Source organism: Coccinella septempunctata, chromosome X, assembly GCF_907165205.1.
Source record: "Coccinella septempunctata chromosome X, icCocSept1.1, whole genome shotgun sequence".
NCBI classification, from domain to species: domain Eukaryota; kingdom Metazoa; phylum Arthropoda; class Insecta; order Coleoptera; family Coccinellidae; genus Coccinella; species Coccinella septempunctata.
Genome location: NC_058198.1, coordinates 5563557 through 5581248, shown reverse-complemented (window position 1 = coordinate 5581248; position 17692 = coordinate 5563557). Strand labels below are relative to the sequence as shown.

The window sequence follows — 17692 nt, the reverse complement described above, 5'->3', positions numbered from 1 at the left end:
TAAAAATGTCAGCTACTTAGTGTAACTTTATTGACTTATATTTCTCCCCCATAAACAGAAATTCCCATTAAGCTCCATGTAATTTTCACTTCCGAACTCCGGATTCCCCGGATTCGATTGGCGGACGAGGACACCCTTAAATCTTTTAGGGGCCGGGCTTCGTTACGGTACAACCCCCTATCCGATCCAACATGTGATGTGTTACCATGGCACCCGGATTTCTGGGATAACTGGATGTTTTATTCAGTTTATATGTGTTTTCGGAACTCTCAACATTATACCAAAATGGAAAAATTAACCAATTTCGTGTCTCAAACGTTCGAAACTAACCTCAGCGACAACAAAATAACTAACGGATGTCTAAATCTGACCAATCCGGTCAAAACGGAAATTTCCTGTATGCCGGAGGAAAATCAGAGCCAGAATAGCGAGATCAACCAGAAGAGACCGAAAAATTGGCTGATAAGTGATATTTCCCGTACGACATCTTCAGAAAACAGCTCGGATTGCGAGGTTGGGGACGTTGTTTGTTTCAAGAATAGGTTCAACCTGAAAATCGTATCGAAAAACGGTTACATCTCACCGTCTTCGTTCGATGTTAAAAAGAGTGATTCGAAACATGAAAGTGACAAGAAACTGTCCAGCGAGAACATGCTCAAGACCATCCTCAACGAGGAGAATAACGGTAAGTGATCCATTTCAACACTTGTAGAATAAGGGTTAAGTCTACAAGTCAGAAGAAACAGACCATCAATCAAAAATGATGTAAAATCTCGAATTTTTTTTATATCTATATGTTATCAATTGAAAAAGAACGTTTTGATAATCATAGCATACTTCTATATGTTAAAAAATAGCACCACTCACATTTTTCTCTGCGTCCATTCCTGATTGGTTCAAGTGTTTGCAGAAGATCGGCCACAGCATTTTTATAATACATTGAATCATGTTGTACACCTCGTGTGTTAACTTTTACTATGTATGCTTCACCTTTGAATCAGCCCTATGAAGAATTATCAAGTGTTTTGAGGTCGGGAGATCTCGAAGGCCATCTAATAAGACTACCGCGACCAATCTCTAAATATTTCCTCCAACTGAAGCTTGATCTGAAAAGCAAAATATTTACAAGGTCAATTGTGCTGCTAGTATTGAATAGGTACTTATTCTTCGTGAAGAGAAGATATTCCGACTAGCAAAAGTAGCAATACCGCATCTTTATTAGTATCAGTGGATGTGAATACTTGACAATATCAGATCAGCTGTGCCAGTATCACTATGAAAACCAAAATCAGCCATCATATTTGACTATTCTAAATTCGAAAAATTGTTTGGTATTTTTTGATATCTTCAATGTGAGAAATTTTGTTAATTTTCAATCACGCTATAATTTGAAAACAAATAAAATCGGATAATAAGATTAAGGTGTTTTTTCATTACTTTCACGCGTAAAATGCTCGTCTAATGTTTGGTCTGTTTCTCTTAACTCAGCCTGTATATTTACCGGAAAATGATATCGATATGCAGTGGTTTCTGTTTCTTAGATTCTATTCAGTGAATATCATGTTAGATGAGAGTTAGTTATATACAATATTATATGGGGTGTGCAATTAACATCAGGCCCAATTTCACATAGTGATTATACAAGCAATTTCAACAAAAAGTTGTTAAAGAGTGTGGTCCAATTATCTTCCGTTGTAAAGTTATATTTTGTAACATACCTACGACAAGTTTTCCACTAAAGACATATTGAAAACTATCATCTTAATGACAATTCATTGTTACCATTGTCCATAGGAAAGATTTCAGATTAGGATTAGTTGTCAAGATAAGCTTTGTTTTGAGTGGAAAAATTGTGAAACATCACAAAATATAATATAACACAACGGAAGGTAATTGGACCATACACTTTATGGGAAATTTTTGTCGCAACTCATAATACTCCGGAAAAAATGAAATTGTCAATACGGAACTACACAGAGAACAATACAAGATCATCTTCAATTCTGATTGACGAAAAAATGTACCATGAGCAGTGAAAATAGTTATCTTCATCAAAAATTATTAAATGTTTCGACTTCCTCTAGTCTTGGATTTCTTCTCCTTTTCCTTGCTTAGAGCTAAGGCTATTGGTTTGTTGGCTTTACTCCTGTGTTCAAATTCTCTTCCAATCAATTTTTCCTAGGGATATAAGCGAATATCACGTTCTAGAGAATGTTGAATAATCTATTTCATTTCACCCTACTCATCGGCTACTTTTTTCCATGCAAACCAATCGGTTTGATGATGATCAGCAAAAGCCTTCTGAATAAGCAGAAAAACATGTTAAGATCACCACAGGTGTGAAGCATGAAAATAGTAGTACTTGACCAATAAGGTGGAATTTCACTTTACTTATACCGGTTTATGCCAAAACCAATTTCAATATTAAATTTGTCGAGAACAAAAAATCCTGAGGGATGAAGTCTGGATCCAAATCGGGTAATGGCATAATAAAATGCCAAGTCGTCAGTTCCAAAGACAGATTTCAATAAGATTAATGGAAAAAAGCCCCCTATGGGTTGGTAAAAGGTTCATCGATTTGAACACATTACCGCGTTTTGAAGTATCCCCATGGGTGTCTACTGAAAACGTTACTCCGAAAAAAGTAGTGATAACGCTTAAAACTGAACTATAGAATTCTTGTAGACATAACTTCCGCGGCGAATCCAAGTTGTTTGGAAAAAGATCCCAATCAGGAGTGAGACGTCTGGATTTGATTTTTCATTTGCCCGGTTCTAAATCCAATAACAACCTCCTCTCTACTTTTAAAGAGGACGAAAAACAAAATTATGACCAATAGTAATGACCGTACAAGTTTTGTTCGTTATATAATGGGCCTGTTCCGATATTGCTGGTTTTACTGGCCCGCAATCGAATAACAATAGAACTCGAACCACTGGGCCAATAGGCATCGTTTCTGAAATACTGACAGTACTGTTCAGGAATATCGGAACAGACGGAATAATTACAAATTACTATACGTCAATGATGTATTATTGAAGTTATACCGAAATTTGTTACGATATACTCGATTCAGAAGCGCTCATATTCGTGATTGGTGGCTATGGAAAATCATGGCTGAGTAAGGCGGAGAAAACGAATTTCCTAACGTAGCTAAATGAAAATTCCCAACGACCTGCTTGAATCCGATTGTCAGATTGCATCCGCACGTAATTAACGTTCATCAAATCAAGTCTTGTGTGCATATATAACATTGCTGTCACAAAAATCAATGCTAACCAGATAATCCAGGAACAAACACCACCCTATTGAGTAACATCCCCTATTGATTCAAGGATAATCCAGTTAAGGTCGCGCAAACAAATTGCAAATAAAGATTTAATTCAATATTGTATTGGGGGTCGAAACTGAAATTTAAATAGGTACAGATTCTAGTTCTTCATTAGGAGACTTCACGAGGAGAGGGGGGTGGGGGTGTAGAAGGGTGGTCATTCCTGTGAATTATTATACGACTGGGGTTATCTGTCTGTTCGGGTGGAAAGGCCTTCGTTCCGCTCATTTTTTGGTTTGTTTCACTTACACATTGAAGGGTGCAAATCGGCTTAAAAATTGGGTGAATATGAACATATTTTTTGAGGCAACATAAAATTATTCTATGAGAAAATCTTTTCGAGGGGGCTTCGAACAAACCTGAAACAGTTTTCAGGTTTCAGTAAAAGACTGAAAAATAGATATTTCTGATTTAATCGAAATTAGTGACCAGATGGCAAGATTTTGATATGAATTATAGCTTTTCAAATACGCTGTATCCATTGTAAGTATTTTCAAAAGCCTGTCTCTCTTCGTATGGATTTTCTTCTTCGAAATGGCATTTTTCAAAAATTTGAAATTTCAATCTGCGATATCTCCTGTTATATTCGCCTGATCCAATTGGGATTTCCGATTATATAATCACCGTTGCCTAGGCTTCCACCCTAGCACAAAAACTCGATTTCGAAAATTTCGATTTTTTGGGTCAAAAATGAGCAAGGGTTTAGACCCCCCTAAAATGACATATTTGCACGTCTGTCTAAAAATCAGGTTATCCTACTACTGTCATAGGATATGGAGTGTATAGAAGTTGTTTTGTGAATTCCAGAAAACCAAGCAGTTCGTGTTTCAGTAGAGGAATGCTCTCCAGAGAGCCCTTCAAAGTGAACTCGAAAATGAAAAGTGGAAAAACAAAAAAATCGATTTTCTCATAAACAGTGTTAGATATTCGAAAGTTTGGTATGAAAATATAGGTTTTCGAATACGCTGAATCTATTCCAAGCAATTTCGTGAGCCTATCTCCCTTCGTTTAGATTTTCATCTTGGAATTGGCATTTTTCAAAAATTGCAAATTTCAATCTGCGATATCTCCTGTTATATTCGTCTGATCCAATTGGGATTTCCGGTTTAAGAATCAGCGTTGCCTAGGCTTCCACCCTAGCACAAAAACTCGATTTCGAAAATTTCGATTTTTTGGGTCAAAAATGAGCAAGGGGTTAGACCCCCCTAAAATGACATATTTGCACCTCTGTCTAAAAATCAGGTAATCCTACTACTATCATAGGATATGGAGTGCATAGAAGTTGTTTTGTGGATTCCAGAAAATCAAGCAGTTCGTGTTTCAGTAGAGAATTGCTCTCCAGAGAGCCCTTCAAAGTGAACTCGAAAATGAAAAGTGGAAAAACAAAAAATTCGATTTTCTCGTAAACAGTGTTAGATATTCGAAAGTTTGGTATGAAAATATAGGTTTTCGAATACGCTGAATCTATTCCAAGCAATTTCGTGAGCCTATCTCCCTTCGTTTAGATTTTCATCTTGGAATTGGCATTTTTCAAAAATTGCAAATTTCAATCTGCGATATCTCCTGTTATATTCGTCTGATCCAATTGGGATTTCCGTTTTAAGAATCAGCGTTGCCTAGGCTTCCACCCTAGCACAAAAACTCGATTTCGAAAATTTCGATTTTTTGGGTCAAAAATGAGCAAGGGGTTAGACCCCCCTAAAATGACATATTTGCACCTCTGTCTAAAAATCAGGTAATCCTACTACTGTCATAGGATATGGAGTGCATAGAAGTTGTTTTGTGGATTCCAGAAAACCAAGCAGTTCGTGTTTCAGTAGAGAATTGCTCTCCAGAGAGCCCTTCAAAGTGAACTCGAAAATGAAAAGTGGAAAAACAAAAAATTCGATTTTCTCGTAAACAGTGTTAGATATTCGAAAGTTTGGTATGAAAATATAGGTTTTCGAATACGCTGAATCTATTCCAAGCAATTTCGTGAGCCTATCTCCCTTCGTTTAGATTTTCATCTTGGAATTGGCATTTTTCAAAAATTGCAAATTTCAATCTGCGATATCTCCTGTTATATTCGTCTGATCCAATTGGGATTTCCGGTTTAAGAATCAGCGTTGCCTAGGCTTCCACCCTAGCACAAAAACTCGATTTCGAAAATTTCGATTTTTTGGGTCAAAAATGAGCAAGGGGTTAGACCCCCCTAAAATGACATATTTGCACGTCTGTCTAAAAATCAGGTTATCCTACTACTGTCATAGGATTTGGAGTGTATAGAAGTTGTTTTGTGAATTCCAGAAAACCAAGCAGTTCGTGTTTCAGTAGAGAATTGCTCTCCAGAGAGCCCTTCAAAGTGAACTCGAAAATGAAAAGTGGAAAAACAAAAAAATCGATTTTCTCGTAAACAGTGTTAGATATTCGAAAGTTTGGTATGAAAATATAGGTTTTCGAATACGCTGAATCTATTCCAAGCAATTTCGTGAGCCTATCTCCCTTCGTTTAGATTTTCATCTTGGAATTGGCATTTTTCAAAAATTGCAAATTTCAATCTGCGATATCTCCTGTTATATTCGTCTGATCCAATTGGGATTTCCGTTTTAAGAATCAGCGTTGCCTAGGCTTCCACCCTAGCACAAAAACTCGATTTCGAAAATTTCGATTTTTTGGGTCAAAAATGAGCAAGGGGTTAGACCCCCCTAAAATGACATATTTGCACCTCTGTCTAAAAATCAGGTAATCCTACTACTGTCATAGGATATGGAGTGCACAGAAGTTGTTTTGTGGATTCCAGAAAACCAAGCAGTTCGTGTTTCAGTAGAGAATGGCTCTCCAGAGAGCCCTTCAAAGTGAACTCGAAAATGAAAAGTGGAAAAACAAAAAATTCGATTTTCTCGTAAACAGTGTTAGATATTCGGAAGTTTGGTATGAAAATATAGGTTTTCGAATACGCTGAATCTATTCCAAGCAATTTCGTGAGCCTATCTCCCTTAGTTTAGATTTTCATCTTGGAAATGGCATTTTTCAAAAATTGCAAATTTCAATCTGCGATATCTCCTGTTATATTCGTCTGATCCAATTGGGATTTCCGGTTTAAGAATCAGCGTTGCCTAGGCTTCCACCCTAGCACAAAAACTCGATTTCGAAAATTTCGATTTTTTGGGTCAAAAATGAGCAAGGGGTTAGACCCCCCTAAAATGACATATTTGCACCTCTGTCTAAAAATCAGGTAATCCTACTACTGTCATAGGATATGGAGTGCACAGAAGTTGTTTTGTGGATTCCAGAAAACCAAGCAGTTCGTGTTTCAGTAGAGAATGGCTCTCCAGAGAGCCCTTCAAAGTGAACTCGAAAATGAAAAGTGGAAAAACAAAAAATTCGATTTTCTCGTAAACAGTGTTAGATATTCGAAAGTTTGGTATGAAAATATAGGTTTTCGAATACGCTGAATCTATTCCAAGCAATTTCGTGAGCCTATCTCCCTTAGTTTAGATTTTCATCTTGGAAATGGCATTTTTCAAAAATTGCAAATTTCAATCTGCGATATCTCCTGTTATATTCGTCTGATCCAATTGGGATTTCCGGTTTAAGAATCAGCGTTGCCTAGGCTTCCACCCTAGCACAAAAACTCGATTTCGAAAATTTCGATTTTTTGGGTCAAAAATGAGCAAGGGGTTAGACCCCCCTAAAATGACATATTTGCACCTCTGTCTAAAAATCAGGTAATCCTACTACTGTCATAGGATATGGAGTGCACAGAAGTTGTTTTGTGGATTCCAGAAAACCAAGCAGTTCGTGTTTCAGTAGAGAATGGCTCTCCAGAGAGCCCTTCAAAGTGAACTCGAAAATGAAAAGTGGAAAAACAAAAAATTCGATTTTCTCGTAAACAGTGTTAGATATTCGAAAGTTTGGTATGAAAATATAGGTTTTCGAATACGCTGAATCTATTCCAAGCAATTTCGTGAGCCTATCTCCCTTAGTTTAGATTTTCATCTTGGAAATGGCATTTTTCAAAAATTGCAAATTTCAATCTGCGATATCTCCTGTTATATTCGTCTGATCCAATTGGGATTTCCGGTTTAAGATCCAGGGTTGACTAGGCTTCCATCCTAGCACAAAAACTCGATTTCGAAAATTTCGATTTTTTGGGTCAAAAATGAGCAAGGGGTTAGACCCCCCTAAAATGACATATTTGCACCTCTGTCTAAAAATCAGGTAATCCTACTACTGTCATAGGATATGGAGTGCATAGAAGTTGTTTCGTGGATTCCAGAAAACCAAGCAGTTCGTGTTTTAATAGAGAATTGCTTTCCAGTGAGCCCTTCAAAGTGAACTCGAAAATGAAAAGTGGAAAAACAAAAAATTCGATTTTCTCGTAAATAGTGTTAGATATTCGGAAGTTTGGTATGAAAATATAGGTTTTCGAATACGCTGAATCTATTCCAAGCAATTTCGTGAGCCTATCCCCCTTCGTTTAGATTTTCATCTCAGAAATGGCATTTTTCAAAAATTGCAAATTTCAATCTGCGATATCTCCTGTTATATTTGTCTGATCCAAATGGGATTTCCGGTTTCGTAATCAGCGTTGATGAGGCTTTCATCCTAGCACAATAGCACAAAAACTCGATTTCGAAAATCTCGATTTTTCGGGTCAAAAATGAGCAAGGAGTTTGTTTAGGTTAGATTGGGTTAGGTAATGCAATTTTTGGCGAATTTTTGACTAGTTTACGTCTTTATTGGGATTTGAAAGTTCGATCTACTTATTTCATTCCTTGTTTCAGCCACCAAGGATAACAATTGCGAGAACATCGAAGATTTGAGCGACAAGAACCGATCTGAGGTGAACCAGAAAATCCTGACCAAGCAGAGAAGATCCCGCACAAATTTTACCTTGGAACAGCTGAACGAATTGGAGAAACTTTTCGACGAAACTCACTACCCTGATGCTTTTATGAGGGAGGAATTGAGTCAAAAACTCGGACTCAGTGAGGCGAGAGTCCAGGTAGGTGCCAAGAGCGTTGGGCCTATTTGGCGATGATTATTAAGCAGTAAATAATTGATTGGTACTGCAATCACGCATTCGCAATTTAGAGGTGAAATTTTTTGAGTGTTTAAGGATGGCAGAATTTATTCTGATAACGAATTCCTCATCAACGGGACCGACCTAATCGTTTGAGAACAGTTTCGACTCAAAATTCGAAAATGACAAATGATAAAGCTCTAACTCCTACTTAATTACAAAGGCCCCAAAATGAGATCTATCGGTGTGGTTATATTATATTTACTCACTGACGTTCAATGAAATTTAGTTTGAATAAGGAATAATGATATCAATAAAACTGAAATTCTCAAACTCAAATGCTCTCAGACAAATTAACAATAATTCGATTAAAGTTGAGCCATTCTTCAGAAATATAGGCAAAATGAGTTTCAATTAACAACGGTGGGTGTACTAAGGAAGGCAGATAATTTACAAGAGAACACTGGAGTTTTGTTGGGCATATACACTGCTTAAACAATTTGATTCGATCTCTAAAATTCAGGTTTCCTTTCAAACTAGATTTGATTCATATATAGAAATATTTTCACCATTCACCCACCCAGACAAAAAGTCAGCCGGTGACATATCTAGGGAATTGTTCGATAAGATTCGTAGTTCAGAAATTCGTTCAAAATGATAGCCTCGTGAGATGGGCGTTATCGTATTGGAAAATCCACGTTGCTTTTCAATAATTTACTCTAACTCAGAGACTCATTCTTTGCGGAAACGCCCTATACACGGTAGAAATGCGATAATACCGATGGAGAACTTGAGGAACGCCAGTTTCCGCCTGAGGAAAATCCATCTCTAATTGAGGCCAGTGTAGGTAGGAACTGTTGCCGAGAACAAGAAGGAAGGTGCAAAATTGGGCGTGTTGCCCCTCACCTCGAGCGGAAAGAGGGTGGCAACGGCATCTTTAAAGCATCCCCAGGGAGAAATTAGCGTAGACAACACTCGACTTTAATATCGCGCCCCTAAGGTATAATAAACCCATAACAAAATGGGGTCTAAATTAATTTAATTCCATTACCGTAATGAGGATGCCAAATACTGTAACTAAATAAAGTGAAAATCCATGCTGCCGGATTTTCTGCATACCAATTACACGGTTTGCTGACTTGCAAATAGCCAGCCGGCAGTCTGATCGAATCCATTTAGCTGATGGATTCGGTCTTTAGATTAAGTGGATTTTCACACATATATACAGGCCACCTACATCTTCATGAGTTCAGACGATCTAACTGGTTTTCCAATTAAAAGTTTAATTTTGAAGAGACCGGTATTTTGTCACTGTCATATAAAGAGCTATCTATTTGTGACTGGTGGTAGTTGGAAACTATGCCACTGATTAAAATGGAACGAAATATATGCGCTTTAAAATCGAAATTCACTAAGAAATTGTGAAAATTTTGCTTGAACTCATTGGACCTTTCCTTAATGGAAAATTTCATCAGAAGAGATTGATTCTGCAAAAGTAGCAATCTTCCTCTATCGAATAAGGCGAAAATTGAGCTTTTTCTCTATGAAAAACGTGTTTCTTCTAAATATCAAAACGAAACGAGACCTACAATTGAAAAATCCTGCATATATGCAGCGAATCGAAAATGGCACGAATTGATAAAAATTGCATTTCTATAAAATTCATGAATTTCTCCCAATGTAAATTAACACTTGATCTTATAAGACATAATTCATGTGTCATTAAACCTCTACTGCGCAATTCAAATCTTTCACTCTAATTAAACTTACCTACATTATAAACGTGGTGATCCGGTGCTAATAAATAGTTGACTTTATTCACTGTATTGGTTGGAATGGATGATTTCAAAAGTTTCCCTTCGAAATCTTCGAGTTTCAGTGGCAATATTCGCGTTCCTTCCTTCCCAACGCCAAGCCCAGAGCTTCCCCTAAGTGGAGGATCCTTTCAGAATAACGTCGATACATTCAGTCCAATGTAAGACCTAATAAATATTCATTAAGTCATTAACTGCTAATAAATATCGTTAAGAAGAGCAAATCGGGTGGAACTGCAAGTCGATTCGGCTAAACGTTTTCGATTAGCTCTTTCTAATAGAATGCTCTACCCTTGTTTTTGCTGACCCTTTTTACATTAGGTTATTGGTTTCGTCTGATTCATTGGGAACTAATGGCTTAGCTACGGATTATATGGCATTTTCAGATGACCATAAAGATTTAGATGCTGTTAGGAGAATCCACTTGGAACCTAAGTGACGATAAGATGATTTAGAACCGGAGGGTCCGTCTATCGGAGTGACACTTGTTTATTAGCATAAATAAAAAGATTCACCGAGAAAATGGGATATCAGGGAAATATTTTAGCAATCAATTATCTTAAATGCAATGGCAATCGGATCCAAACGGAATCAATCAGTAAATAACAATTATATTTTGTTTCACTAAAGGGAATGAATAAAGTCATTACCTTTGAGAATATTCTGGGAAGAGTATGAATGTTTCTTGAAACTTCTTTTGGTCTCTCCCAATATCTTAAACACTAGGAATATAAGAATAGAATTTTTGTTTGCAGAATATGCCTTAAAAGTTATACGCCAATATATCAGTACGAGTCATATTTTTATAAATTCCACTTATTTTCCAGGTATGGTTTCAAAATCGCAGAGCGAAATGTAGAAAACATGAAAGTCAATTGCATAAAGGTGAGTAAAAGTATAAACACTTTTTTCTTTTGAATAAAGGATGATCAAAATTTCTTTTCGATATCCTCGATGATTAGCAAATGATTTTTAAAAAATACAAGGAATTATCTTAATTTTGGGGTCGATACATGAGTAGAAATGAGTTGTTGCTTTCGTATAAGAATTTTTTTGATGTGGCATCAATAATCTCAAGACTTTTATAAGAAATTTTACGTTTCTTGTTGAATTAAATTTCAGCAATGCTACGAAATATTTCCCTTGAGTGAGTGGCTTTCAGTGGGGGCCATTATTATCCCCCCCTCTCATCCGGTCATAAGCTGAATCCACAAAAAACTCAAAATTTACGTATCCAAATAGGTATTACATATAATGAAAATCAAGGTAGGCTGAGATATTAAAATCGAGTGAAATGTTGAATGCGCCTTCTTCAAGTTCCATGGAATACAGTCCCTGGCCAGTTTATTAGACGCACTGAGAATTTTTTTTATATTTACTGGTATTGCCCGAGGAAAAAGCAGAATATTTGAGTTTCATTTCCACAGAATGTCAGTTTTATCTACGACTCTCATTGAATTGTTCTATTTGGCATTTATTTTTGATGTTGTAGTATTAGTACTTAAGTATGAATCAGTACTATGTCTTCCAGTGGACGTCTTGCATTCTGCAGGTTCGGACGTTATTTCGATAATCCACATATGAAATCATTATCTTCGAATGCAGCAAACCGAACAATTCTGCATTGATAGTATGAAGCTCTCATAGCTACACAGGGTGGCTCAGCAAAATATTAGAATTTCATTTTTAATCATCAATAAATCAATATTTTTTATCTAATATGATATATTATATGTGAAAACCATTCACAGATGAAGTATATGTAACATATACATTCAATTTAATAATTCAATATTGAGATTTTGCATCGAATCAATGCGTCTAATAATATGGCCAGGCACTGTATAATAGAAGATAATTCGACAGAAAGACCGAAACACGTGTATAGCTCGGATAAGAAAACTGATGAAATGAGGGAGAGAAGTAGAAACATTTTTTCTCCGAACAAATCGCAATATTTTATAGGAGTTTGTTTTGCAGTGTATCGCATCCATGGAAATAAAGCAATATATTTCTTCCCTGCTCGGAATAGCGCAATAATTTACGCCAAAAATCGCGTAATAGCCACGTAGGAGGGGCCGAGAATGTCTTAAATTTATTAAAACATTCGCAGTCCACCGAACAGTTCACCCCGTCAGTGTAGCGGGGGGTAAGGGGGTGTGGAGCTTACCCCCATAATTTCCACTGGTCATGAATTTATCATGTCTCCGCGTTTCCCTAGCCAAATCTGCGGTACATAATCGAATTTATATACAAGACAGCTTTAAAAAAATGTAGTTAAGGGTAGGTTTTCAATCAAATAAAATAATTCCCCAGGAGGGTGATTCCGTGTTGCGCTCAGTTATTTCTGTATCGGTTAGCTGAGGGGTCTAAGACGATTCGTCCAGTCCGAGGTCCATCCCTTGGGGGTTGTAAATAACAATTACCGACTCGCATGGATATCAACACCCCAGTCAGACCGAAACCACTTTGCCGTATTCTGGCAGATTACTTTGCGATTACTGCACATAGTCTAGCCAGATTGATGTACAGGATGATCATTAATACCGGTCATTTAGTGGAAAGAAATGACAACCAGTGTTTTGATTGATACAAATGGATATATTCCAAAAGTGAATGATAAGGGTAACTCGTTTCGATTCTCTATCGTCAATCCTTCCTATACTAGAAATGCACTTGCAAGCATGTTCAGTTTGTGGCAATTAAGTCCATTACCTGAACGACATGCGTCGACAGAAATTCCTTCCATGTAGAATATAAAAAATCGTTTTATGGTATATTTTATGGGACATTAATGATCATTAAGGAATCGTAAAAATCCGTGTTTTTTTTTATCCTGTTTTTGTCCTCTCTCACCTAATAAGGATAATTTATGAGGTGCGAATTCAAACATAAAAATATTTTTATAGAGCGAAAAAAATTCGGATACCTAGTCAAGTCGTATGGGTGAAACGAACCGCGCTCGTAATCTCCATTGAAACACATGTTTCTGCCACTTCAATCAATTTATTACTACTTATGTGTCGGCGTCTATCGTAAATCCTTCCGAAAGAAATATATGCACGTGCAAGCAGGTTGGGATTATGGCAATTAAAGCTGGCGTTATCTAAACGGCATGCGTGGACAGAAATTCCTTGGATGTGAAATATGAGGAAGTGTTTTTCTTGTATATTTTATGATGGAACATAAATATTAAGGAATAGTAAATGTCTGAACCAAATTGGCAGTGAGGTCAAACGATGGATTCGGTTATACGGCGTTGCAGTGGCTGCAACTACCAAGCGAAGTCACATTCTGTAGCTCTGCAGCAGTGCTACAGAATAAGAATGATGCTTGGTAATTGTGTATGACCAGTCACATTCTGCAGCCGACGCACTACAGAAACCGTATATTTAGGAGGTGTAGCATTTTATTGTTATTCTTGCCTAATTCGTTGAATTTTTTTCGCGCCTTAAGCGTAGCTAGGTAGTCAAAGGTCCTGGTGCAAAACTGGGGTTCTAAATGAATTGATTTGTTTATATCAAGTCGAAATATAGCAAGAATACTAAGGAGTCTATTTATTATGTTTTCATCATTTCGAGATCCTTGATTCTACCTATATACGTTTTGCATGGCTTATGATCGAATCCAAACGATCTAAATATCGATTTGTACCTTCAAACAAAGGAGGTTTTTCGAAGATTGTGAGAGAAAGTGACTCAGTAATATTTTTCAGGTATGATAATGAATCAGTGCGAATCTTCAACGAGTTCAAGTCTGGAACAGTGCAGAATAGTTCCTTTCATGAACGTATCCGCAGCTCTCAGAGGTCTAGCACTTCCAGTGGACTCTGTATCACTCACCAATTGTGATAGTGTATCATCTAAATTATTTTCATACACGGACGCCACTGCCTTCACGTCTTTCGATTCATCATTCTTGTCCGCTGCACACCACGTATGTAAAACCGACTTTACTAAGACATAAACATTAAATGCCCCTTTTCGATTTTCAGTATGCTACAGCCGTTGCCATGAACGAGACATCTACGAGGATCTTCTGTCATCCCAGATATTCCCTAGGTTTCGCAGCCATCTCTGAGGCGCACAAAAATTCAAGCATTGCGGATTTAAGACTAAAGGCGAAAAAACACGCCGAGGCAATACGATTAGCAACAACGTCTAAAGAAAACGATAATTCTCATTAGCTTCCTTTTTATAAAATATGCGTCTTTAATAATCGGTGGAATAGATACCTACACAAACTTTCTAATATTTCTTGTGAAGCAGAATCTTAATTTCAGAAACTTCAATTGAAATATAGTTAGCGATTGTTGTTGTAACAAATTGAGCTTCATATCGGGACAGGAACTCAAGGTGTATAGGAAATGAATAAATTATGTTCTCTACTTTGACAAGAGTTTTTGCTAACATGTTCCTCTTGAATTCCAGAATGAACGCATTGGTAAAAGTGTAGATATGTATAAATGTATATAAGTACCATCTTCCTATTTTGCTAAGCATGTAGAAGTCAGCTATTCATTTACATTGAATAGAAATAATATGTCTGTAGTATCATTAAATATTTGCAGAAAAGTACTGTATGGTTCTAAATAAAAATAGAATAATAAATTAAGTTATTCTAACAATTGATAATAGTCTTATTTCTCCCTCACATTACCAAAATGAATAATTATACTCAGGACACAAAAAATGAGCAATATTTAATGTTTATAGTAAAAATAGTAGCTTCATTGAATGAACATCAACATAAATAAAGAAAAACAAGTATGGAGAATGTCAGAATCCTGAAATCAGTCTCTGTTCATGTAACTCCATTCTTCATTGATTATTTAGTGATGCCACCAATTTGAGTTTTCCATCTGCGAATGTTTCAAATCATGGAAGTAATATTCACATACGACAAAATATATGGCAAAAACAAGAATCAAAAAGCTTCAAAATTTTTTATTCCACAGACATGACATTAAAGAAATAGTATTTTTCTACCAGACATTTACAAAAATATAAAAATAGTGATGTGATCATTTCATATCCACTGTCTTTTTCAAGATTTTTAAGTCTCAAGTTCTTAGTACCACTTCTGAAAGAAATAATATACAACTAATATACGTTTTTTCCTCTAATCTTTCTCAATTGAATTTCCATCTTTGTTATAAGCTTGAAATGAAAAGATGATGGATGGTTTTGCCTAAAAATGAAAGGGTTATATATTAGATATTGATATCTCCAGTTTCAGATCAAAAATTGATACTTCAGTCTATACCTTCATCGTAGTATGAATCGAAACTCATCAAGTTCATAAATGCTAGTAGATAACCTGAAAAAGGAGACGGCATTCATAACATGAAGAATAAAAAGCATGATACACACCTTCCAATACTATTCAAGAGAGCCACAATTTCAGTTCTGAGAAGCTGAAAATTTTTCTTTGAAGTACCTTCCTCCATTTCAGCATTATCAAATTTTCCAGAAAAGAGGATTTTGAGAGCAGTTCCCAAACCCTGAACCTGATAATTCCAACAAATTAGAAATATTTTCAATGATGCAATAAATTTTATTAATGATTATCATCAGTGTTGCCATCATAGTCTAATAATACAATAAAACAATATTATTAGTCTATGGTTGCCATCTACACTTTGAGGGATGCAATTACCTGCAGTTTTCCCCAAAGCTTACATTTTTCACAACCTACACAATCCATTATGGACGATATATTTCTGAAATGCTGCTTGAATTCATGCTTCAACTTTTGATTCTGTTTGTGTCCTGCAAACATTGTAGATTCATCAAAATGGTGAGGAAAATTACGAACAATAGTAAGTAAATCTTTTATGGCAAATCTGGTATCCCAGTCTTCAGATTCATTTCCAGTGTAGAACTCTTCCTTTTCCAAATAGGACGATGCTTTCTGAAGTGCCCTTAATTCTAAGAGATACAAGAAGTATAAGTTACGAAGCCAGGAGGGCCCTTGACCATTTGTCATTTCAGGGGAGAATTTCTTGTGGAATTCCTTTAAATTATGACCCCATTCACCCTGTGGATTTTTGAAACCTGAAAAATAAGAATATTCAGCATGAAAACAAATTTCTTGTAATTTTTCACTCACTTGATTCTTGCAAGAGATATTTGGCGCAAACATGTATATTAATACTTGCATGAAGACCAGAAATGGCTCTGTAAAACACCCTTTCTTCTAAGCACATATTATTCAAAGAGTGACTATGAATATATGAGTTTAGCTGTCCATTTGGCCTATCGCAGTAAGAGAAAATTTAGGAAAACATGCCCACAAAATATTCAGAAATTATACCTAAAGCAATTTTCTAGATAAATAGTTTGCCATATGTGATGAGCAGATTCTCCTTTATAACCTGTATACCTTTCTGGGTTGAGAAGTAAATCTACATAATTTGAATCTTCATCAAAATCATCCAAAAGGCAAAAATTTTCCTGAGCATCATCATATGCACTCCACAGAGCGAAATCTTCCCGAGCTTGATCACTGATCGTGGTATTAATCTCTCCTAATTTATCATCCACCCCATGCTTACAATCGGCATCTTTAACATACTAATACATCATTTTTAAAAGTTATAAACAATAGATTGACTGTCCAATTACCTTATTTTCAACTCCAAACCTTTTACCATCTTTTTCTTTCAACCCCAATGGAACTTCATTTTCCTTACAAGGTTCCACATGGCAATATATTATTCCGCACTGGCTATAATCTTGCCAGAAAGGACATTTTTTGAATAAATTCACTTTGAAGAACCGAAAGTAATCCTTTTGAAGAAGACTACGCAGTCTTGGATAAATTTTAACATTATTGAAATGATCTACAGTATCTACATTGCATGTGCAATCATCTATTTTACCCTGCAACTAATTTCGAAAAAATGTAATCTCACAAAAACAAAAGATAGCTAAAACAAAAGATGGCTTGATGTATCCTGATTACCTGACAAAAACAGTCATCATCTTCCTGTGAGCCAAAATAACATAGCGATAATTTTAAGAAAATCAAAAGAACGAGTAGTTTCTTCATAATAATTTATATTACTCCTATTAATAACGTGGATTTCTCATGATTACTTGAGAGAGGCTTTCAGAACCAGTGATTTTGTTTATCTTTAAGTAACCTACAAAAGAAAAGACAACAAATAGTAATTTTAGGCACTGTTTCGTTTATTACGACGCTGGACTGGATGGAATTGCATATTAAATAACGAAATACTATTTTTAACCACTCACGACTCATGAGAAAATAGGAAAAACTCCATAATCAAAATTAATTGATTAAGTACGCCAAAATTTGAATCTGTTTGACAACTGATCAGATCCAATCATTTCTGTGAGCAGTGCGATCACACTGATCATAGTTGGTGTTGACATGGCCCAATTCTGAATAGTTTTTTATTCAATTTTTAATTATCAATAAAAGTGTTCTATTCTTTCGTGAAATTAAGGTTTTCCGAATAATAAAACAAGCATCTCAGAATGTAGATGATGACATATTAATCAAATATCTGGGTTA

General features: G+C 36.0%; 2 protein-coding genes across 3 annotated transcripts; one reads left to right on the top strand and one right to left on the bottom strand.

The window, feature by feature from the left end:
* Positions 1-285: 285 nt before the first annotated feature.
* On the top strand, positions 286-14691 carry LOC123321694 (short stature homeobox protein 2-like). The gene is made up of 5 exons (XM_044909418.1): positions 286-685; positions 8098-8318; positions 10978-11035; positions 13866-14086; positions 14145-14691. Exons 1-5 carry the CDS (start codon positions 286-288, stop codon positions 14334-14336), a joined length of 1092 nt encoding a protein of 363 aa, XP_044765353.1. The 3' UTR covers positions 14337-14691.
* Positions 14692-15081: 390 nt separating this feature from the next.
* LOC123322214 (ero1-like protein) lies at positions 15082-17548 on the bottom strand. 2 transcript variants are annotated; one of them, XM_044910091.1, is made up of 9 exons: positions 17410-17548; positions 17117-17297; positions 16777-17040; positions 16466-16725; positions 16262-16407; positions 15809-16206; positions 15523-15659; positions 15416-15469; positions 15082-15340 (listed from the first exon to the last, which is right to left on the bottom strand). In XM_044910091.1, the coding sequence occupies exons 2-8, from the start codon at positions 17201-17203 to the stop codon at positions 15418-15420; spliced, it is 1344 nt and encodes a 447-aa protein (XP_044766026.1). In that variant the 5' UTR covers positions 17204-17297; positions 17410-17548; the 3' UTR covers positions 15082-15340; positions 15416-15417. The 2 variants fall into 2 exon arrangements, 1 of the variants encoding a protein (XP_044766026.1); XR_006539077.1 differs by lacking the exon at positions 15082-15340 and having other exon boundaries at positions 15415-15469; positions 15832-16206.
* Between the last annotated feature and the right edge of the window lie 144 nt (positions 17549-17692).